We start from the raw sequence: 21,795 nt of genomic DNA, 5'->3' as shown, positions 1-21,795 counted from the left end.
GGGCAGCGATGGTGGCCACAGGGACGGTCCCCGGGCAGGTGATGGGTGCTGGGTTGGGGTGGCCACGGGGATGGGGTGGTGGCACCGGTGGCACCCGGGGGCTGTCGGAGGGTGGGGGCCCCAGGAGGGCCCCAGGGTCCCCGCGGGAGCAGCCCCGCGGCGGGGGCTGGAGCAGGGGGTGCGCCCAGCCGGCCATGAGCAGGGCTGGGTGCACCCGGTGCCACTCGTCCTCTTGGCTTCTCGTCCCACCTCTACTGCCCTTCCCCTTCCCCGTGCCTTTCTTCTCCTCCTCCTTTCCTTGCCCTTCCTTTTCTTGTCCTTCTCCTCCTTGCCTTTCCCTTCCTCCTCCCCTCCTGCTCCTCCTTTCTTTGCTTTTCTCCTTTCCTTGTCCTTGTCCTTTTCTCCTTCTTTCCCTTCCTCTTCTCCTTGTCCTCCTCCTCCTTCCCTTGCTCTTCTTTTCCATCTTTTTCCTTCTACTTTCCCTTCCTCTCCTTCTCTTCCTTCTCCCTTGCCCTTTTTCTTCTTTCCCTTCCTCTTCTTGCCCTTCTCCCTCTTTCCTTGCTCTTCTCTTCCTGCTCCTTCTCCCTTTTCCTCCTCCTCCTTTCCTTTCCCTTCCCCTTCTTCTTTCCCTGCCCTTCTTCCCTTCCTCCTCCTCCTCCTCTCCCCCCACGGACACCACCCGGGGACCAGCAGCTTACCTTACCACCCTGACCCCCCCCCATCCCGGGGGTCCCCCCCATGTGTGCGTATTTAAGGCCCCCCCCCCCCCGCGCGGCCACCCCCTCCCGCAGCCCCGGCTGCCCCGCGCGCTCCCAGAGCCAGTAAAGCCCGAACCGAGCTGAGCCCAACGCCTCCGCTGTCGTCTGTCCGGGGGGGTGGCAGAGTCGTGGACCCCCCCCCCCTCCCCCCCCCAAAAAAAAAAACCACGTCCCCGCCGTGCACCCACCCCAGGGTGCCGTTACCTGGGGCACGGTGAGGGCAGGGCACTGCGCCGAGGAAGCTCGCAGCACCCCGAGCCCCCCGGGGGGGGGGGCTGCGTGGGGCAGATGTCACCTTACCGAAAGGAGGGGACACAGGCTGCGTATTATATATTTTATATATATATATATTAGGTGGTTCCTGCGGGGAGCTGAAGACCTGCACCGCACGCTTCTATCGACGGGGGATCGATGGCTTTATTTGGGGGGGGGGGGGGGGAGCCATTCGTGCCACCGCTGGGGAAGGGGACACGGCTTCTGTGTCCCCAGGGTGGGGGGGGGACGGTGGGGAGGGGAGGGAGCCGCAGCCCCCAGCTGGGGGCCTGGGGCTGAGTCCGTGCTGGGCCCCCCCCTGCGAAGCCAGGGAGCCCTGCAGGGAGGAAAAAGCCCTTTTTGTTTGTTTGTTTGTTTTCTTTTTTAAACAGCACTCAAAAATTTCCATTTGATGCCTTGAGCCCTTCGGGGCAGTAGAAGCATCCCCCGTGGTGGCGTGGGGGGGACCCTCTCCAAGACAATCCCCCCCCTTTGGGCCCCCCCAGCCTCAGAGCCAGCCGGGGGGGGGGGGGCAATGGATCCGTCGGCAGCCCCGGGGGGGGCCCAGGGAAGCGGCGGCTCCGTGCTGGGGCTGGAAGGAGAGGGAACATGCAGGGGGCCGCGGCCCCCCCGTCAGTTCTTCAGGATGGTGTCGTAGGCCTGGTACACGTGCTGGGAGACCTCGGGCGCTCGGCATTTCAGGGAGAGCTGGGGGGGGAAAGGGGGGGGCGCTTACGGGGTGCCGGGAGCTCAGCCTGCACCCCAGGGCTCGGGGACAGCCCCCAGGGGCCAACGGATGGCACCGAGCCCCCCCCAGCCCCCCCCCACGGCCACGTTCACATGCAGGGGGGTGTCCTCGCGGGGGTCTCCCCCCGAGGCATCGCCTACGCTCCTGGAGCGCAGCACGCGTGTGCAGGATGGGGCCCTGCAGCTCTCCCCATGCAAAGCGGCCCCCCAGCTGTGCCCCCCCCGGGGTGCTGGGCCGGCCCCGAGCCCCCCACCCCTCCAGGGCTGGGGAAGGAAGGGAGCAGGCGGCAGGCACAGCCCCGAGGCAGGGTAGGACCCGTTGTGCTGACCTCCAAATCCTGCAAGAGCGGGGCGGGCGGCAGCGGGCGCGCAGCGACGGAGACACAGAGAGGGGAGTCAGCACCGCCGCTCACCCCCAGCGCCCCAAAAAGTCAGCGAGGACGGGGAAAGGGGGCTGCACCGAGCGCCACGGCTTAGCCGAGGGACTTCTGGGGGCTGGGAACTCTCTGCTTCCCCTCTGCTGCCTCCCCGCTGCTGCAAGGGCGACCCCACAGGGACCCTGCGTCCCCCCCGGGCACGCGAGGGGCACGGGGACGGCGAGGGGCAGGGGCCGTACCGTGACGGTGGGGTTGCTGGGCTGGATGCGGAGCTCCGCCAGCACCCAGATGCCGTTGGTGAGCTTCAGGGACTGGTAGAGCATGTCCTGGCCCTCCACGTTCCTCTTGGCGATGGTGAAGATGTTGCTGCCTTGGAGCTTGCTGCTGACGGCGTCTGGGGGGGGGCAGAGAAGAGCTCAGCACCGGCTGGAGCCGGCCCCGCTCCCAGCCCCAGCACCACCAGCCCCATTTAACACAGCAATGCCCCTCCTGGGGCACCGAACATCTCCGCTGGAGGCCACCAGTCCCCAGGCTGCTGTGACCACCTCCGTGGCCATAGGGCAGGGAAAAGGGGAGCCCCCACCTTTCCCCAGCCCAGCTGGGGTGAGCTGAGCACCGAGTCCAGCCCCAAGGACGAGGCTGAGAGCCCCTGGGAAGGGTTTGGACCCACCTGCGCTGAGGGAACAGTCCTTGATCTGGAACTGGGCTTCGTTCTCGTTGGGGATGTCCTTCCAGGTGGCCAGGAACATCTGCCGCTCTGCAGCCACGACACAACCGGGCGGTGATGCCAGCAGAGGAGCCGGCTCCTCCTCCAGCCCCCAGCCCCGGCACAGCACGGGGCCACGCTGCGCTGCCCCCCAGGGCCGACGGGAGCACCCTGCCGCCCCTCCGGCAGCCACCCGAGACCAGCCTCGCCCGGCTGCTCGCTGCTTCGGGGTCAGCCAGCTCGGCTGCCTCGGGGAAGAGGCTCAGGAATGAGAGGTGGTGGCCCAAGGCCACCTGGGGCACCACAGCCTGGTCACACCGCCAGATTCCCGTGGGATTCCGGCTTCCTGGAGCTCCCAGCTCCATCCCCAGGGCTGGGAACGCGGCCGGGAGGATTTGAGGAGAGGGGGTGGCACCCGTGCTGCGACTCACCCATCTTCCCGTCCTCCACGAAGAGGATGTGCAGAGGGTAGAGGGTGCTGAAGTAGAAGACGTCGATGTTGTTCTTCACCGCAACCTGGGAAGGAAGGACAGCGGGACGTCAGCACCGCCCCTGACCCACAGCAGGTGCCCGGGCCCCAAAGGGAGCCCCCGGGGGGGACGGGGGGTGCCCCCACCTGCAGGTTGTTCAGGGGATCCATCTTCATGACGGAGCCGACCGTGTTGAGCGGCAGGGAGATCTCCACCGACTGGTTGGGGGCGAGCGGCGCGTGGACCTGCAGGGGGGCGGCCGGGGCCAGGCCGAAGCTGGGAGGGGGGACACGGGGCGAGGGGGGGTCAGGGCAGCGGGTCCCACTGCCGGCTCTGGGACCTCCCCAGCCCATCTCCCTGCACCCTGATCCCCTCCAAGAGCCCAACCCATTCCTGCCCTGCCCATCCTGGGGCAATCCGAGGCAGCCCCCCCAGCCTGGCACCCTTCTCCTCCAGATTTCCGCTGATTTTTGGTGCTCCCCCACTACGAGCACCCCTCGTTGGTGCTCCTCTCGGTGAGGACAAAGCATCGGCTCCCCAGGAGAACAAACGAGGACGCCCCGCGCCCAGCGAGGCGGTCGTGCCCCGGGGAACAGCCTCCTCAGACAACTTCTCAGAGGCTTCGCCTTGGCGACCATCACATCGGCGCCATCAGGGAGGGAAGGATCATCACGCGAGGCCGTTCCCCGGCGGCTGCCACCGCCACCAGCCCCTGGCACCGCGGCCCCGGGGGCGCCCCACCTGTTGCGGTTGAACTGGATGGCGAAGTCGGACATGACCTGCAGGGCCTTGTTGGTCAGCACCAGGTCCATGGAGATGGAGCCCACCTGGCGGCTGAACGTGCCGGAGATCTCCAGCCCCTTGGCCTTCATGGCAGGGAGCCACACCTGGGTCGAGACACAAAATCCACGTGGTTGTACCCCCAAAATACACGCTTCGGTGACCAAACCCAGCCCGGGGCAGCCGGACCCCGCCGCCCCACTCACCGATTTGGGCGCCACGTAGGACCCCGACAAGGTCCCCACGCCCCCGGTGAGGTCGAAGAGGTCCCCGAGGCCGCTGCCGAGGGGCGCTCCCATGCTGGGCGGCACCGCGGGGCTGGGCGCCGCAAAGCCACCGCCGCCACCCATCTGCGGGGGACAAGGGAGCGGGTCAGGGGACACTGCGGTGGGGAGGAGGAGGAGGAAAAAAAGAGGAGGAGGAAGAGGAAGGTGCAAGGGGCGCGAGGGCACTCACGGCGGGGCTGCCTCCCACATCGCTGCGCAGCTGCAAGAGACAAGAGAGCGCTGTCGGTGCCGAGGGGCCCCACGGGACACCCCATCACGGGCACTTCCCAAAAGCTTTGGCGTGAGTGAGCGAGGGCTCGGGGTCGCTAGGGCTCCCCACGCACACCGAGAGCCGGAGGGACGAAGGCTGAGCGCTTCGGGGGCTGGCTGTCCCCAGAGGGGTCCCGAGGACACGGCGGGGGCAGCTCCGCACCCAGCCCTCGGGGCAGGGGGCTGCGGAGGTGGGCAGGGGGCTAGAGGGCTAAGAAAAGGGCCGGTGCATACCCCTTCCGACTCGTCCCCCATCTCCAAGCAGAAGCAGGCAAGGCGGAGAGGAGAGCCAGGCGCATGCAGAGAGAAGCCAGGAGAGAAGAGACCAAAAAAGAAAAGAGAGACAGGAGATAGGGAGGAGGGAAAAGAGGTTAGTCCTGCCCGGGCATCTCCTCCTCGTGGCTCTGGGGCGCACAGGGCACGTCCCCAAGTCACAGACCTGCTTGGGTGCAGGCACCGAGGAGCCCTGCTCCAGCTGCCTGACGGGATGAGGTTAATTAGCACCCCTCATCATGAGCCGGAGAAGGAACGGGCTAGCCCAGACGTCTCCAGGTGGAGAAGACAATCCCACCCCCAGGAGCCCCAACATCCAACCCCAGGGCAGGAGCACGCGGCGCGGCGACCCACCAGGCTATCCAGGCCCCCTCCCAGGAGGTCCACGGCACCCATCTGCACGGAGGAGGCGGCGAGGGGGGGCCCGCTGACCGGGGGGCCCAGGTCCAGGTTGAGCAGGTCGCCCAGCAGGTCGCCCTGCGCGGGGATGACGGCCGGCTGCTCCGCCGCCTGCCCGGCCGAGGGGGCTGCCTCGGGGCTCTCGGCGCTCTCGCTCCTGCAGGGAAGGACAAGGGAGAGGCGTGAGACGCTGAAGGGCTCTGCTTGAGCCTGCTGGAGCCCCCGTGGCTGAGAGCCACCCAGCTGGGCTCTGTAGCAAGATGTCCCATCCGACAGGGCTCCCAACGCCATCCTTGAGATCCACCTTCCACCTAAACCTCAAATCTCCAGGCTTAGGAGGACAGCATGGAGTCCATACTGCTCCTGCTTGGGGATGCTCCTACAGGGAACCCCCCCTTGAGGACACCCAGCCCACCCAGCCACACTGTGACCACACCAGGACAGCCAGCCCAGCTCGGTGTCCGTCCCCATCACACCACCCAGCTCCGGACGTCCCCGTGGGTGGTGGGGACGGCTGGCAGCGAGGAGGGGACACTCACGAGCCCGTTCGCGGGGGCAAGCTCTTGTGCACGACCCCTCTGCTCCCCTCCACGAAGGCGCTGGGCGGCTTGTGGTAGACGGAGGCCAGCGTCCCGATGTAGCAGATGAGCTCGTCCAGCAGCGTGGGCTCGATCAGGTCGGTCTCCTCGGAGATGAGCGGCTTCTCGGCCAGCACCACCTCCTTGGCGGCCACGGGGTCGGTGGAGAGCAGGCGCCAGTAGATGTAGCCGCGGTCCCGCAGGTCGGGGTTGTCGGAGTCCTTCGGGAAGCAGGGGGTCAGTGCCGAAACACGGGGCAGGGGAAGCTTGGCCCCGTGCAGGAGCTGGTACCCACCTGCGTGGCCAGGCTCAGCACCTGCTGCACCAGCTCCTGGGTCTCGGTGGGCTTCTTCAGGAACAGCTTCACGATGGCCGTCAGCAGCTGCAGCTGGACCTGGGGGCAGACAGAGCAAGAACACGTGAGCTCTCCCCGCACACGCCGCTGGGACGCGATCTTGCACAACGGGCTGGAGGAAATTTCCATGGGTGACCCCCCTCCAAAATTTCCCCCGAAAAATCACCTGCCCCAGCTGAAGGGGCAGGCGCAAGCAGCCCCCCGAAACCAACCCGCCGCTTCTTCAGCTCCAAAGGGCAGATTCTGCGCTGGCACGAGGTGACCAGCGGGTCCCTTCCAGCCTCGAAGACGGGAAGGTGCCCGGGTGGCACTTCACAGAGGGTGCCCCACACCCAGCACCACACGAGGCACTGCGAGGACACCTCCAGGGCCCCGCGACACTCGCGTGGCCACCAGCTCTGCCCCCCAGCCCCGCCACACCTGGGTGCTCTCGTCGTGGAAGCCCTCCAGGAAGCTCTCCAGCAGCTCGTCGGCGTTGTCGATGCGCTCGGCGTACTCGCCCACGATCCAGATCATGGCAGCCCGCGCCTCGGGCTCGTCCAGGGAGTCGAGGTTCTCACACAGGGTAGCGATGACGCTCTCGTACCTGCCGGGGCAGGGACGGGTCACCCCAAATCCCCGGCTCTGCTCCCTCACGTTGCCCCGTCACCAGCAGCAGGACTGTTCCTGCTGTTCCCAAAAAGTTCCTGTTTTCCTGAAGGAAGACTTTGGGACACTGCCCATGCCACCCCTTCGGAGAATTCACTTCTCGGCCCCGTCTGTCTGGTCCCGACCCTCTCTCCGAACCGCTGGCTACTCGTGCAGACTGCTGGCTTACTGGTTATCACCGCGCTGGGAGCACCACGTTAGGAGCCGGGGGGGAGCCCCGTCCCGCCCCTCGCCCCACGCACTTGTTGGGGTACTTGCGGAAGATGTCCTTGATGACGACGATGGCCTCCTGCACCACGTAGTTGACCTTGGTCTGGATGAGGTCCAGCAGGGTGCTGACGCAGCGCTCCGCCGATTGCTGCCGGGGGGGTTCGGTCAGCGATGCCCTCACACCCTCATCACACCCCTCCGTGCCCCCAAAACCCAACGCGGAGCAGAAGGGGGACACACACAGGTGCTCTCTCCCCTTCCTGTGCCCCAAATTCTAAACCAGCTGCAGGCAGCAAGGGGATGTGACGCACTCCTTGTGCCCCAAGGAACTGCTCTGAGCCACCCCCAAGCCCCACCAAAGCTCCTCGGGGATCCTCTTTGGGATGCAAGGCCTTCAGCTCGCCCAGCACAGGCTGGAGCAGGATGCTTGCCCGGCCACAGCTGGCAGCAGGACACAAGGTGACACAAAGGACGGCGTGCTGAGGTGCACGTGTCCCCCTCCGCACCGGCCTCACCTCCACCTTGATGGCGCAGCGGCCGATGGCTCGCACCGCCTTCCTGACGAAGTCCACATCCACCTCCGTGGCGTACTCCTTCAGCTCCGCCAGCACCTGCCGGGTGGACGAGGCGCTGAGCGCGGCGCGGCCGGGAAAGCCCCCAACCCACAGATCCCCCCGATGCAATGCCCCAAATCCCAGCTGGCTGCCAAGCCACGGCCGGATCAGGGATTTAATGGGGCAGCCGCAGCCCCGGCGGCACCGGAGCACGGGACAGGCAGGGGGAAGCGTTAACGGGGACGGCCAAGCCCCTCGTGCCCGCCCGGAGCCCGACCTGCGCGATGTTGGCCTGGGAAGCCAGGCGGATCATGATGTCCAGCTTCTCCAGCTTGACGTAGATGGGGTCGTTGTACTTGACGAAGAACACCTTCATCTCGTGCTTCAGGATTTCGGGCCTGGGGGGCAAGGAGAGGCAGTGATTAAGGGATCTGGCCGAGGTGAGCGGAGCTGGGAGCTGCCAAAGCTCCAGGCCACGAGGGTGAGGCTGCCCGGCCATAAGCACAAGGTTTTGGGGCTGCTCATCGCCCAGGAGTTCAAGATGCCACGATTTTCCCCTGACAACTCTTGCCCTTGGTTCCCCTTTGCGGACACGCGCCCAACCTTGCCGCAAACCAAGACCAGCTGCGATGCAACAGGGGACGCTGGCCTCGGCGAGGTCGGGTGGGACACCCTGGGGGAGCAGGGACGCCAGCCCAGAGCCCAGGGCCAAACTGGACCTTCCTCACCACAACAGCCTCAGAGGCGGGGAAGGGGGAGGCCAGGTCCCCGAGGAGCCAAGCTGCTTTCCGCACGCCCCCTCGCAGGGGCGCTAATTGCTTTCCACCTCCCCCAGAAGCTGCTGCTATTTTTAATAGGCCACAGCGCCGATGCCGGCAGGGCGATGGGTCATCTGACTGCAGCTCTCCAGCTGGCCGCTGCCGCCCTGAGCACGATCACGGGGCCTCGGCCACCTCCTGCCCTCCAGCAACGTTAGATGGGCCAAGGGACAAGGGGACTTTCAGGACTCGCTTGTTTGACAAGGACGACCAGGTAGAAACAAGTCACAAAAATTCCTCACTAGACTAAAATGACTGAACCAACGCCTCAGCTTTTCGCCTTTCCATCCTTTGCTCCCCAAAATAAAAAAATAAACTGAAATAAACCCTCTGTGGACTTCCCAGCTTAACTCCCTGCCCACTGCCTCTCCTGACGCTCTGCGCCCAGCCCTTGGATTTCAACGATAGGAAGGAGAAAACCCCTGCGCTGGGTCGTGTCACCAAAGGCTGGATGCCACCACGGCCCTCGGGAGGGCTGGAGCACGGGGAAGCAGCTCCCGCGGGCAGGAGGACACGCACCTCTTCTGCACGATGAGGTTGATGTTGCGGAGAGCCACGTACTGCAGCTCGGGCTCCGCGGAGAGCAGGGTGACCAGCGGCGGGGCCAGCTTCTTCAGCAGCGTGCCGTAGTAGTCCAGGTCCTTGGAGAGCATCTCCATGAACTTCATCAGCACCTTCACCGCCGACAGCACCACCGCCGAGTTGGCGTGGGACAGCCGGGGCGTCACCCGCTCGCAGATGCTGGAAAAGAAAAAAAAAAAAGGGAAAGAGGCAGTCAGAGCCCAGCATCCCACTCAGAACTCCAAGGAACGTCGGTAGTTTGCAGCACAGCAGGCGGCCACCACTGAAGATCCCCATAAAAGCCGAGCAGCTGGCTCTTAAACGCTCCCGATGATGGTTATTTCCCCGTGGCAGGGGGAGCTCCCTAGTGCCCAGCCCGTTCTCCCTCACTGCACGGTGAGACTGTGTTTTGAAGTGGCTGGAGAAGCCCACTCCTCGTGCCACCGTGGGGACAGCACTCCCTAAGGGACCGCGGGGTCCCCAGACACGGCGCCGAGCAGACGTGGGCTGCTCCTCGCCTGCAGCAGGAGAGGGAAAGGAGAGGGGAGAAGAGAGGGGAGAGGAGAGGGGAGAGGAGAGGGGAGAAGAGAGGGGAGAAGAGAGGGGAGAAGAGAGGGGAGAAGAGAGGGGAGAAGAGAGGGGAGAAGAGAGGGGAACAGGCAGCGCCAGCCCCGTCCTGCCTCCACCCTGCCACCCCCAACCTCCCTCACCTCTGGGCCTCCCGGTCGTCCTTGGGCACGTAGTTGGCCAGGCAGTCCAGGATGAAGATCTGGCCCCACTCGGTGCACTCGTTCAGGGCCGTGAGCAGCTTGTTGATGGACTGGGGGTTGAGGTCCAGCAGGTTACTGCTCGGGTGCGACTCCGCGATCTCCGACAGCGCCGCCACTGCGTTGGCCACCACCTGCGGAGGGGACGGGACGCGCGATGGGACAAGAGCCGTGTTTAATGTCCCAGGGGGAAGCTGGTGCAGGAGGATGAGCTGCGCCCTCAGCGTGGGCCCCCCGCTTCCACATCTGGGCGCCAGCCTCTCCCCGCCAGCTGGAGCGCAGACGGGCCGTCACCAGCAGCGTGGCCCCGCTGCCTGCACCGCGGCTCTCCCGGGGGGCCGGGCTGCTCCCCGCTCCCCGCCGCTGCTCAGCGAGTTGTGTGGGCAAACCCCAAAGCCTTGATTCCTCCCGTCCCTCCCCGCAGCTGCAGCGGGTCTGAGCTGACAGCAGCCATGGGAAGCAGACACGCAGCACCGCGGCACCCCCGGCCAGCAGCTCCCCGCTGCTACCCGCCCTGATCCCCCAGGGAACAGGAGCTAATGGCACAGGGATTAACGCAGCCCCACGGCTAGGAGCGGCCAGGAGACAGTTATACAACACAGAACACAGCCCCAAGGACTGCTGTCCCTGGAAGCGGTCTGCCAAGCACCAAAAAGCGTGAAGAAACGAAGGGGAGCACGGGAGCGAAGGCGTGGAGACGAAGGAAAGAGGGAGGACACCCGCTGCCGCCCGGCCGGGGAAGGCAAACCCTAATCACCATGGGGTTGGAGTCCGAGATGAGGTCCTTGAGGGTGTCCAGGAAGCCCTGGTCCTCCACCAGCTGGGCGTTGATGTCGTGGAGCTTGGCCACGCAGACGGCCGCCGTCTTGCGCACGTAGGGGTCCTCGTCCTTGAGGCACTTCCTCAGGGGCTCACAGAGGTACTCCGTGATCTTGTCCACGCGGATGCAGCCCATGGTCCGCACGGCCAGCGCCCGGATCAGCGGGTTCGGATCCTCGCAGTCCTGTGGGGACAGAGGGGACGGTTAGACTCCCAGCTCCTGTGGCCACAGCCATCAGGAACTCAATTCTCCTTCGGGTTCCCAAAACCTCGAGGTTTTAGCGCTCAGGTTGTGAGAGGGGGTGAAGCGAGAGTGCCTCCCGCAGGAGGGGACTCATTCCAAAAACTGGAGCACACCAAAGCCTTAACACCAAAAACATTCCAGAGGTGCCCCAGCCATCTCCACTGCTTACATCTCCCCTGCTTACACCGAGGTCCCAAATCCCGCAGAACATCCGCCAGACCCGGGTCACGCCCCAATGGGTGAACTGCTTTTTTTCTTTAAAAACAAACAAACCAAAAACCCAACAAACCCCAAAGTCCCTGGCAAACCTTCCCACCAGAGGAACCTCGCTCCTCAGCTCCTGACCCCACCACCGGATGCACCACAACCTCCCAGAAAACATTTTCTCCCTGGGCTGTGCGGGGCCACGTCGCCCTCTCTCCCGGTGCGAGGCGAGCCCCGAGCACGGCCGGGACACCCCGCGGGCACGCGGCGCTCCCGTCACCTTGACGAAGGTGTTGACGGCCATGATGGCCATGTCGGGCTGGCTCTTGGCGTAGTTCATCAGGTAGAGGTAGACCAGCTTCTTCAGCTCCAGGTTGTCCGTCTGCATGCAGTTCACCACGTCCGGGAACAGAGCGCTGCAACGCAGAAGCCGCTTCGCCATGGAGCGCAGCGGGCGCTGAACGGCCCCCGGGCGGGCAGGGGAGGGCCGGGGGGGTTAACATAGGTGCCCCCCACCGGGGCAGGTGTCCCCGTTGTCCTGGGAGCGTGCTGCCACCTAAAAGTGTGGGTGGCCGAGGGGGTGGCTGTGCGTTGGGATGGGTGGGAGGCGTTTAAGGGACATGGCATAAAGGGACGAGGTGGGACGTGGAGGGACGTGGTGGGACACGATGGGACACCATGGGGCGTGAGGGGACATGGTGGGACACGAGGGGAAGTGGTGGGGCACGGAGGGATGGAATGGGACATAGAGGGGCATGGTAGGACACGATGGGGCATGTTGGGGCACGGAGGGACGTGTTGGGGCGACACGAAGGGACTTGGGGTGACACGATGGTGGCTGGTGCTGGGGACCTGTAAGGCCTGATCCAACCCCAGGAGCACCTCGCAGGGGCACCCCCAAGGCCCAGGCACCGTTATGGGGCCAGCAGAGCACGGGGAGCCGCCTGCCGCCTCCTCGGAGAGCCCCAAAACGAGGGAATCCCACCCCAAAACCCGTCAGCGGGGCCGCGCACCTGACATCCTTGCCGACGGTCATGGAGGCGATCACCTTCTTCACAGCCTCCTTCTTCTTCTCCTTCTTGTCGCTGTTGAGCTCGGCCTTCAGCTCGAAGATCTCCCCTGGGGCCGGGCGGGACGGGCGGGCGTGGGGACGGGCCCTGGGAGCCCCCCGGGACCCCTCAGGGCCAGCCCGGGCCCCCCCTCACCTTTCTTGGTGGTGGTGAAGTACTTGGAGTCCGTCATGGTGCCGCCGCGCCTCCTGCAGGGTGGGGGGATTTCACCGATTTGTGGCTTTTTTACCCCAAAAGCGCCTGAGGCCTGATCCAAATCCCGATCCCAGTCCCAGCACCCAGGGGGGCTGCAGCTCGCCCCCAGCCCCAGTCAGCCCCGGTCAGTCCCGGTCCTGGTCCCAGTCCCAATCCCAATCCCAATCCCAATCCCAGTCCTAATCCCAATCCCAATCTGGATCCCAATCCTGGTCCCAGCACCCAGGGGGGCCGTAGCTCGCCCCTGCCCCAATCAGCCCCAGTCAGTCCCAGTCCCAATCCCAATCCCAGTCCCGGTCCCAGTCCCAGTCCTAATCCCAATCCCAATCCCAAACCCAATCCTAATTCCGGTCCTGATCCGGATCCCGGTCCCAGCACCCCGGGGGGCCGCAGCTGGCCCCCGGCCCCAGTTGGCCCCAGTCAGTCCCGGTCCCGGTCCCGGTCCCAGCCCCGATCCCAATCTCGATCCGGATCCTGGTCCTAATCCCAATCCCAATCCAAATCCCAATCCCGGTCCCAGTCCCTGCACCCCAGGGGGCCGCAGCTGGCCCCCGGCCCTGATTGGCCCCAGTCGGTCCCGGCCCCGGCCCCGGCCCCGGCCCCGGCCCCGGCCCCGATCCCAATCCCGATCCGGATCCGGATCCCGGTCCTAATCCCAATCCCAATCCCGGTCTCGATCTGGATCCCAATCCCGATCCCGGTCCCGGTCCCAGCACCTCGTGGGGCCGCAGCTCGCCCCCGGCCCCGATCGGCCCCGATCGGCCCCGATCAGCCCCGGTCCCGGCCCGTCCCGGCCCCCCCGCACCTGCCCCGTCCCGGTCCCGGTCCCGGCCCCGCCGCCACCGGCCCCAGCGGAAGTGAGCGCGGGGCGGGAGCGGTTCCGGGGCGGCGGGGGCGGGGCTTGTGGGAGGGGGCGGGGCTTGGGAGCGGTGGGCGGGGCTTGGGGCGGGGAGCTCGGGGTGGGGAAGGGGCGGGGGTGGGACACGGGGTGGACGGGGGAGGGGACGGGGGGGACGGGGGGGACACGGGGAGGGACATGGGATGGGGACAGGGGACGGGATGGGACACGGGGGGGGACAGGGGACGGGATGGGGGAGGGCATGGGACATGGGATGGGACACGGGGGTGGCACGGGGGGGGACAGGGCTGGGGACAGTGGGGACAGGGGCTGGGAACGCGGTGAGGGACGGGGGGGGACGGGGTAAGAGAGCGGGAGGGGACAGGGGACAGGGGACAGGGCAGGGCTCGGGGGGGGTCAGGGATGGGGCGTGGGGAGCGGGGGAGGACAGGGGACGGGAGGGCGGTGGGACACGGGAAGGGAGCGGGGCTGGGGAAGGGCGCGGGGACAGGAGGTGCGACAGGGCACGGGGGGGGGAGGGCAGGGCTGGGTGTCCCCCCCCCGAGCTGCGTGTGTGTCCCCCCCCCCCCCCCGGAGCCACCGCGTCCCCACCGGGTTCGGGGCCACCCCGCTGAGCCCCTGTGCCGAGCCAGGGGCCGGGAGTGCCGGCTGGGGGGGCGGTTATGGGGGGGTTATGGGGGGGTGCGGGGCTTGTGGGGGGGTTATGGGGGCTGTGGGGGGTTATGGAGGGGTTATGGGAGGTGGTGGGGGTTATTGGGAGGTTATGGGGGGGTCATAGGTTGGGCGGGGGTTATGGGGAGGTTATGGAGCGTGGGGGTGTTATAGGGGGTTATGGGGAGGTTATGGGGTGGGGGTGTTATGGGGTGTTTGGGGGGGTTATGGGTTGTGTTGTTATATGGGGGTTATGGGAGGTGGGGATGGGTTATGGGGGGGCTTATGGGGGATGTGGAAGGGTTATGGGGGAGTTATGAGGGTTTATGGGGTGCGGGGATGTTACAGGGCGTTATGGGGTGGGGTGGGACTGCAGCATCCTGCCGCCGCCCGGCACTGCAGCGGCTCTGCCTGCCAACGCGCTGCTCGCTCAAACCCTCGCCTCCGTCCTGACACAGGGAAAAAAATGGAAAAAAAAAAGGAAAAAAAATAAATAAACCAAAAGTGATGAGTAGGGAGAGTTTCGCAGGGCATGCGTCAAGGTCAGCGCGTGCCATGCGCGTGGGGAACCCTGTCCCAGCACGCCCCGGGGCTGTGGGGCTGCAGCCCCTCCAGCATCCCCACCCCGGGACCACTGCCAGGGCCGGGTGCTGCGGGCCTGCTGATGGGCTGGGCCGGGCCCGGCTGCTGATTGGCCGAGCTGCTGGTGTGCTGATTGGCCGGGTGGTGTAGGTGACATGGCTGCCAGGGGGGTCCCAGCGCGCTGGTTGGGTGCAGTGCTGCTGGTGGGCACCGTGCCCACGGCCCCTCGTGGGCCAAGTGGTCGCTGCGTGATGGTTGGGCAGGGGGTCAACGGGCTGGGTAGGTGGTCACCTGGTTGGGTGGGTGGTCACCTGGTCGGGTAGGTGGTCAACTGATTGGTTGAGTCGTCAACTGGTTGGGTAGGTGGTCAACTGGTTGGGTGGGTGGTCACCTAGTTGGGTAGGTGGTCAACTGGTTGGGTAGGTGGTCACCTAGTTGGGTAGGTGGTCAACTGGTTGGGTGCACGGTCAACTGGTTGGGTCTATCACCTCTTGGCCCAGTGAGCCATGAGAGCCAATAGATTGGGTGATCCATGTGCACTGGTTGGCCGTGTAATTCGTGGCTCCTCATAGACCAAGTGGTCCATGAGTGCTGGTTGGCCGGGTGGTCCATGCATACTGGTTGGGCAGGCGGTCAACTGGTTGGGTCTACACATTCCTCTTGGCCCAGTGAGCCATGAGTGATGATAAATTGGGTGCTCCATGAGTACTGTTTGGCCAGGTGGTCCATGGCTCCTCATAAACCAAGTGGTCCACATGTGCTGGTTGGCCGGGTGGCCCCTGGTTCCTCATAGACCACGTGGTCCACGCATTCTGGTTGGCCGGGCGGTCAACTGGTTGAGTCTACGCATGCCTCTTGGCCTATTGAGCCATGCGTGCCAATAGATTGGGCGCTCCATGAGTGCTGGTTAGCCAGGTGGCCCATGGCTCCTCATAAGCGAAGTGGTCCATGCGTGCTGGTTGGCTGGGTGCTCCATGGCTCCTCACAGATCAAGTGGTCCACATGTGCTGATCGGTGGGGTCTTGGCCCGGTGGTCCGTGAATGCCGATGGCTCGGGTGCTCCACGCGCACTGACAGCCTGGGAAGGCTGCACATGCAGCTTGGCTGGTGGCCCCGCGGGCTGACGGGCTGGTTGCCCCCCATCCCGGGGTCCCATCCCTGTTCCCCCCCCGACCCCCCTGTTCTCCTGGGGACACTCCCGCCTCCCCTCCACCCCGCAGTGGCACCCGGGGACCCGTCCCCAGGACCCGGGGGTCCCCACTGCGGCACGGCTCCCCCAGCACCCGGGGGGGGGGGCTGCGAGTGGAGCACCCCGGGGGTCTTTGCCCCCCACCCACGCCACGGGAGTGCCTCCGTGCGGCCCCCGGGGGTCCCCAACTCTCTCCCCCTCGCCCCCCTGTGCCTCCCTCTCCCCCCCGGCGCTGTCCCCCGGCTCCCCCCATCCCCCGGGGGGCTGCGGCGGCGGCCCGGGGCGGCGCCGCTGCCGGTGCCCGGCCCCCTCCCGGTGCCGGCGGCGGGGCGGGGCGGCCCCGACGGCCCCCATAAAGCGGGCGGCGGCGGCGGCGGTGCCGCAGTGAGGGCGGGGGCCACCATGAGCCTGGTGCTGGAGGCGCTGCTGGCCCCTCCGGGGGGGCTCCGCAAGGAGCCCGCCCGCTCCGCGCCGCGCTCCGCCGCCGCCTCCTTCTCCTCCAGCGGCTTCCACTCGTGGTCGGTACCGGGGCGCGGGGCGGGGGCGGCGCGGGGCGGCGGGGGCAGCGCCGCCGCCTCCTCGTCCGCCACCACCGAGAGCCTGGAGTCGCTGGAGGGGGAGCCGCGGGCTCGCAGCGAGAAGGAGCTGCTGCAGGCGCTCAACGAGCGCTTCGCCGGCTACATCGAGCGGGTGCGGGCGCTGGAGCAGCGCAACCGGGCGCTGGCGGCCGAGGCGGCGGCGCTGCGGCAGCAGCAGGCGGGGCGCTCGGCCATGGGCGAGCTGTACGCCCGGGAGCTGCGCGACATGCGGGGCGCCCTGGTGCGCCTGGGCGCCGAGAAGGGGCAGCTGCGGCTCGAGCGGTGCCGCCTGGCCGAGGACGTGGCCGCGCTGCGGGGCAGGCTGGAGGAGGAGGCCCGGCACCGCGCCGGGCTGGAGGCGGCGGCCCGCGGGCTGGAGCAGCGCTCGGCGCGGGAGGAGCGCGCCCGGGGGCCGCTGGAGGAGCGCGCCCGGGCGCTGCGGGAGGAGGCCGAGCTGCTGCGGAGGCAGCACCGGGACGAGGTGGGCGCCCTGCTGCGGGAGGCCCCCGCCGAGCCCCCCCCCGCCGCGCTGCGCCCCGGCGTCACGGCGGCGCTCCGCGACCTGCGCGCCCAGCTGGAGGGCACGGCGGCGCGCAGCACCCTGCAGGCCGAGGAGTGGTTCCGCGGTGAGCAAAACCCCCCCGCCCCCCAAAACCTGTCCCCCCTCCCCGTGCCGCCCCGCGCCCCCCCCGCATGCTTCGGGGGTACCCCCGGGCTGGGGGTCCCCCGTTCGTGCTGCGCGCCGGGAGGGTGCCCCCGCGCCGGGAGGGTGCAGGGGGCTCCCCCCACAGGCTGAGCCGCAGCAGGGCGTTGCGGTAAGTCCCTCTGTCCCCCCCCCCCCCCCCCCCAAGTCCCTGTCCCCCCCTCCCAGCCGTGCGCATGGCCCCCGGGTGCGTGCTGCGCTCCGGGAGCATCTTATGCTAACCCCCCCGCCCCGTCCCCCGCTGTCTGCAAGGGCGCTGCGACCCTTTCCCCCCCCCCCCCCCATCCCAACCCCCCCGGGGGATTTTTGGGGAGGGCCCCCCCCATCACCTCCCCGCCACCCCCAAGGTCGGGGCAGCCCCAAGCCGCCCGCTGGAGCGAGGCCAGGAGCTGCGGGGAGGGGAGGGGGCTGGTGCCGCATCCCCGGCTGGGGAGGGGGGGGGGAGGACGAGGGGGGGCCCGCAGGGTGCGTCCCCGCTGCGCTGCGGGGCTCCGCACCCATGGGTGCGCTGGGAGCTGGGCGGGAGGGCTCAGCACCGCGGACAGCGGCCCCTCGGCACCGCGGACAGCGCCCAGGGGTGCGGTGTCGGCGCCGGGGTGCGGGGGGCTGCGGGCTCCGGCTCTCCCCGTCCCCGGGGGGGCTGCGGGGCTCTGCGGCACGCCCCTCCCCAGTTCTGCCCCCCTCTCCCCAGCAGTGCGTCTGGCCGCAGCCCAGCGTGGCGAGGTGGTGCCCGGGGGGGGGGGTCCGTAGGGCTGTGGCAGGAGCTCGAGGGAAGAGGGGGGGGTTACGCTGGAGAAAGTCCAGGGTGGAGAAAATTCCTGCCCAGCCCTCCCTGCCCAGGCGCCTCCATCCTCCTGGTGCAACGTGAGCACCACCGGGGGGGGCTGGAGAAAGGGGACCCCTCGGGCTGGCCCCGCAGAGGACACGCGCGGGGGATTTGCAGCCTTTAAAGGGTTTGAGGCTCCCCACGGAGGGGAGACCGCAGCCTCCCTCCCTGCAGCTCGTCCTCTCCCCTGCCGCAGTGAGGCTGGACAAGCTCTCGGAGGTGGCCAAGGTGAACACGGACGCCATCCGCCTGGCCCAGGAGGAGATCTCCGAGTACCGCCGCCAGCTCCAGTCCAAGACCACCGAGCTCGAGGCCCTCAAAGGGACGCAGGAGTCGCTGGAGAGGCAGAGGCAGGACTCGGAGGAGCGCCACCATGCCGATGTCCTGTCCTACCAGGTAACGCGGGCAGGGTCCCAGCCCCTCTGGTTGGTGCAGGGGGCCTCCCGGGGCTCCCATAACAAAGCTGTCCCCTGCGTCTGCTGCCCATGGCGTTGGTCACAAATGCCACTGAAGCGTGCCCAGGGCTCAGGCTGCGTCTTGTGTCCCAAGCACAGCTGCACTGGGTGGTGGCCGTGGACTGAAGCGTTGTCCCCAGGGCGATGCCACAGCCTCGGGCTGGGGTTTGGTGGCTGGGGTGGCCCCCAGACTCACCCGAGTCCTAGAAATGTCACCCCTGCCATCGGGAGCTCTCAGTGGAGGTGGCGCAGGGCTCTGGGGCTCCCCTGGGGACAATTTGGAAGCCCCTGTGCTTGCCCCCTTCCCCCCGTGTCCACCCCTCTGTGGGGGCACCCCAGTGCTGGGTGGGCAGCATCCCCCCCCCCCAAGACCTGGGGGTGGTTTTGGGGTGCTGCTGCCACCCTGCTCGGCCCCAGCCGCTCTGTGTGTGGCAGGAAACCATCCAGCAGCTTGACAGCGAGCTGAGGAACACCAAGTGGGAGATGGCAGCCCAGCTCCGCGAGTACCAGGATCTGCTCAACGTCAAGATGGCGCTGGACATCGAAATTGCCGCCTACAGGTACGGGGTCGGCAGGGGGAATGGGGGGCCTGGCCATTCCCCGGGGCTGAGGGTACTCCCTGGGGACCCTTCTGGTGAGGGGGAGGCACTTCTGTCCTCTGGGACCACCTCCAAGGTCCATCTGGGTGACCCAGGAGGGGGCGGGAGGCAGCTGCTGACAGCCCCGCTCTGGTCTCCTCCTGGCAGAAAGCTCCTGGAAGGGGAGGAATATCGGATCGAGTCCGGCTTTGGGATGATCTCCTTCCCCGAGGTGGTCCCCAAGGCTCCCGGCATCGCCGCCAACATCAAGGTGAAGAGTGAGGAGAAAATCAAGGTGGTGGAGAAATCCGAGAAGGAGACAGTGATTGTGGAAGAGCAGACGGAGGAAATCCAAGTGACCGAGGAGGTGACAGAGGAGGAGGAGGCTGAGAAAGAGGCTGAAGAGGAGAAAGCTGAAGAAGAAAAGGAAGAAGGGGAGAAAGCTGAAGCAGAGGGTGGAGAAGAAGCCAAGTCTCCTGCAAAGGAGGAGGCCAAATCCCCATCTGCAAAGTCCCCAGAGAAACTTGAGTCCCCTACAAAGGAGGAGGCCAAGTCCCCAGCAGTCAAGTCCCCAGAAAAAGTCCCAACCCCCTCAAAGGAGGAGGCCAAGTCCCCAGCAGTCAAGTCCCCAGAAAAGCCACCAACCCCCTCAAAGGAGGAGGCCAAGAGTCCAGCTGTGAAGTCCCCGGAGAAACCCACGCCCCCCAAAAAAGAGGAGGCCAAGTCCCCAACTGTCAAATCCCCAGAAAAACCCACACCCCCCTCCAAAGAGGAGGCCAAGACCCCAACTGTGAAGTCCCCAGAGAAACCCCCAACACCCTCAAAAGCAGAAGCCAAGTCCCCGGCAGTCAAGTCCCCAGAGAAGCCACCAACGCCCTCGAAGGAGGCGGCCAAGTCCCCAGCAGTCAAGTCTCCAGAAAAACCACCAACCCCCTTAAAGGAAGAGGCCAAGAGCCCAGCTGTGAAGTCCCCCGAGAAACCTGCTACCCCCTCCAAAGAGGAGGCCAAGTCCCCAGCTGTGAAATCCCCAGAGAAACCCACAACACCCTCCAAAGAGGAGGCCAAGACCCCAGCCGTGAAGTCCCCGGAGAAACCCCCAACGCCCTCAAAAGAAGAGGCCAAGTCCCCAGCAGTCAAGTCTCCAGAAAAACCCGCAACCCCCTCAAAGGAGGAGGCCAAGGCCCCAGCAGTCAAGTCTCCAGAGAAACCTGCAACCCCCTCCAAAGAGGAGGCCAAAAGCCCAGCTGTCAAATCCCCAGAGAAACCTGCGACGCCCTCCAAAGAGGAGGCCAAGACCCCAGCTGTGAAGTCCCCGGAGAAACCCCCAACGCCCTCAAAAGAAGAGGCCAAGTCCCCAGCAGTCAAGTCTCCAGAAAAACCCGCAACCCCCTCAAAGGAGGAGGCCAAGGCCCCAGCGGTGAAGTCCCCAGAGAAACCCCCAACCCCCTCAAAGGAGGAGGCCAAGTCCCCAGCAGTCAAGTCTCCAGAAAAACCCGCAACCCCCTCAAAGGAGGAGGCCAAGGCCCCAGCGGTCAAGTCCCCAGAGAAAGCCAAGCCTCCCATGAAGGAGGAGGCCAAGCCTCCGCAGAAGGAGGCAGCGCCAGCCAAGGAGCCCGTCCCCTCCCCTCCCAAGGAGCCGAAAGCCCCCGCGAAGGAGGAGAAGGCTGCCTCCAAGCCCGGAGCTGAGGAGGGCAGGAAGGAGGAGGCTCCCAAGAAGGACGCCCCAGCCAAGGTGGAGGAGAAGCCCAAAGAGAAGGCGGCTGCTGGGCCAGAGCCTCCGGCCCCGCAGGTGAAGGAGACCACCAAGGCCGGCCCCAAACCCACAGAGGAAGGGAAAGCTGAGGGAAAACCTCCGCAGGAGGCCGGCAAAGCAGCCGTGAAGGAGACAGAGAAGCCGAAGGCCAAGGAGAAGGCGGAGGAACCAAAGAAAGCGGTGGAGGAACCCAAGAAGGAGAAAGTGGAGGAACCCAAAGCCAAACCCAAAGATGAGCCCAAAGCCAGTAAGGAGCCCCCCAAGGCCGAGAAGCCCTCCAGCACAGACACCAAAGCTCCGGAGCCGGCGCCCGCTGCGGGGAAGAAGTGAGGGGAGCCCCGGCCCCGAGGCAGCACCCCTGGGTGCAGGAGCTGCTCCGCTCCCCTCCGAAGGGCGAGATGGGGAGGGACCCTCGGAGGGCCTCCCCCCGGCCAGGCCTTACCTTAGCAATATGTTCGTGAGAGACACAGCCCCTCGCCGCCCCACTCCCCTGGTATGTTATGATAGCTTCCGTAGCAGAATGTGATGTACGCAGAGCGCCACATTTAACACTTGAATTACAAGGAGGAGAACAGCCCCCAGGGGACCCGACTGCCCTTCTCCGATAAGTGCATTTATTTAACACGGCCGTGCCATCGAGGGACAAGTGCACCGCAGAGCTCCAGCTGCAGGGGACGCGTGCCGCGGGCTGGCTGGCAGCGTCCTCCCCCCCTGCCCTGGGGGCACCGACTGTCCCTGCAGCGGGCCCCAGGCTGCAGCGGCCTTCGGTGGGGGAGCACCGTGCAGGAACGAACACCCCCACCCCGGGACTACACCGTGCACTAGGAACCTCGAGCCCACTGTCAGTTGCTTATGTGCAATAACCAAATAAAGTGCTTACAGAGACACCCCGGCTCTTGCTGGCGTTGCTTGGTGGAGGGGATGGTGGAGGGAGGCGGGGGAGCCTGGCCCAGGGGGGTTAGGATTTGTCAGCTGGGGTGCACAGGGGGTGGCACGGGGCTTTCTGAGGCACGTGGCATCAAGGGCAGGTCCTTCACCTCTCCCCTTTCCTTGGGGGAAAGCCCAGCTGGGAAGCAGGGGAGAGCCCAGCTCGTGGGTAGGCACCAAGGACTGCACTCCCCAGGGGGGCAGGGGCTGGAAACAGGGCCAGTCCCCATCACGCTCCGCAAAGGCGATATTTTTCTTCCTTCTCTTTTTAAACCTCAGCTCCCTAGGGGTGGGGAGGGCCTGGTTTAACCCGAGCGCTGCCCTGCACTGCGGCACCGCGCCTGCAGCACCTGCAGGGGAGGGGAAGAGGGGC

General features: G+C 66.6%; 3 protein-coding genes and 1 non-coding gene across 14 annotated transcripts; 2 read left to right on the top strand and 2 right to left on the bottom strand.

Annotated features, from left to right (window-relative positions):
- Positions 1–8: 8 nt before the first annotated feature.
- Positions 9–991, top strand: LOC121079379 (extensin). Its single transcript, XM_040576522.1, has 2 exons — positions 9–759; positions 801–991. The coding sequence occupies exons 1-2, from the start codon at positions 9–11 to the stop codon at positions 974–976; spliced, it is 927 nt and encodes a 308-aa protein (XP_040432456.1). The 3' UTR covers positions 977–991.
- Positions 992–1,373: 382 nt separating this feature from the next.
- On the bottom strand, positions 1,374–13,208 carry AP1B1 (adaptor related protein complex 1 subunit beta 1). Of its 7 annotated transcripts, XM_040576505.1 has the most exons (24): positions 13,127–13,208; positions 12,262–12,314; positions 12,070–12,175; positions 11,337–11,472; positions 10,547–10,792; positions 9,733–9,923; positions 8,981–9,202; positions 7,921–8,041; positions 7,605–7,700; positions 7,122–7,237; positions 6,652–6,817; positions 6,172–6,270; positions 5,838–6,097; positions 5,254–5,455; positions 4,861–4,881; positions 4,547–4,576; positions 4,297–4,440; positions 4,052–4,197; positions 3,457–3,586; positions 3,272–3,356; positions 2,805–2,891; positions 2,374–2,528; positions 2,087–2,095; positions 1,374–1,718 (listed from the first exon to the last, which is right to left on the bottom strand). In XM_040576505.1, the coding sequence occupies exons 2-24, from the start codon at positions 12,296–12,298 to the stop codon at positions 1,644–1,646; spliced, it is 2,880 nt and encodes a 959-aa protein (XP_040432439.1). In that variant the 5' UTR covers positions 12,299–12,314; positions 13,127–13,208; the 3' UTR covers positions 1,374–1,643. The 7 variants fall into 7 exon arrangements, with proteins under 7 accessions (XP_040432439.1, XP_040432441.1, XP_040432442.1 ...); XM_040576507.1 differs by lacking the exon at positions 2,087–2,095; XM_040576508.1 differs by lacking the exon at positions 4,861–4,881.
- Positions 3,897–4,000, bottom strand: LOC121079898. Its single transcript, XR_005825209.1, has one exon. It is a non-coding gene; the product is annotated as a small nucleolar RNA SNORD125 (small nucleolar RNA).
- A 2,766-nt stretch (positions 13,209–15,974) lies between the features above and the next one.
- NEFH (neurofilament heavy chain) lies at positions 15,975–21,418 on the top strand. Of its 5 annotated transcripts, XM_040577303.1 has the most exons (6): positions 15,975–16,806; positions 17,906–18,105; positions 18,600–18,724; positions 18,911–19,688; positions 19,803–19,859; positions 19,917–21,417. In XM_040577303.1, the coding sequence occupies exons 1-6, from the start codon at positions 16,005–16,007 to the stop codon at positions 20,823–20,825; spliced, it is 2,871 nt and encodes a 956-aa protein (XP_040433237.1). In that variant the 5' UTR covers positions 15,975–16,004; the 3' UTR covers positions 20,826–21,417. The 5 variants fall into 5 exon arrangements, with proteins under 5 accessions (XP_040433237.1, XP_040433236.1, XP_040433235.1 ...); XM_040577302.1 differs by having other exon boundaries at positions 18,911–20,030; positions 20,145–21,418; XM_040577301.1 differs by having other exon boundaries at positions 19,803–21,417.
- Positions 21,419–21,795: the final 377 nt, after the last annotated feature.

The sequence above is a fragment of the Cygnus olor genome, chromosome 17 (genome assembly GCF_009769625.2).
Source record: "Cygnus olor isolate bCygOlo1 chromosome 17, bCygOlo1.pri.v2, whole genome shotgun sequence".
In the NCBI taxonomy this organism is placed as follows: domain Eukaryota; kingdom Metazoa; phylum Chordata; class Aves; order Anseriformes; family Anatidae; genus Cygnus; species Cygnus olor.
Note: the sequence above shows the minus strand (reverse complement) of the source record. Positions and strands in the feature narration are given on the sequence as shown.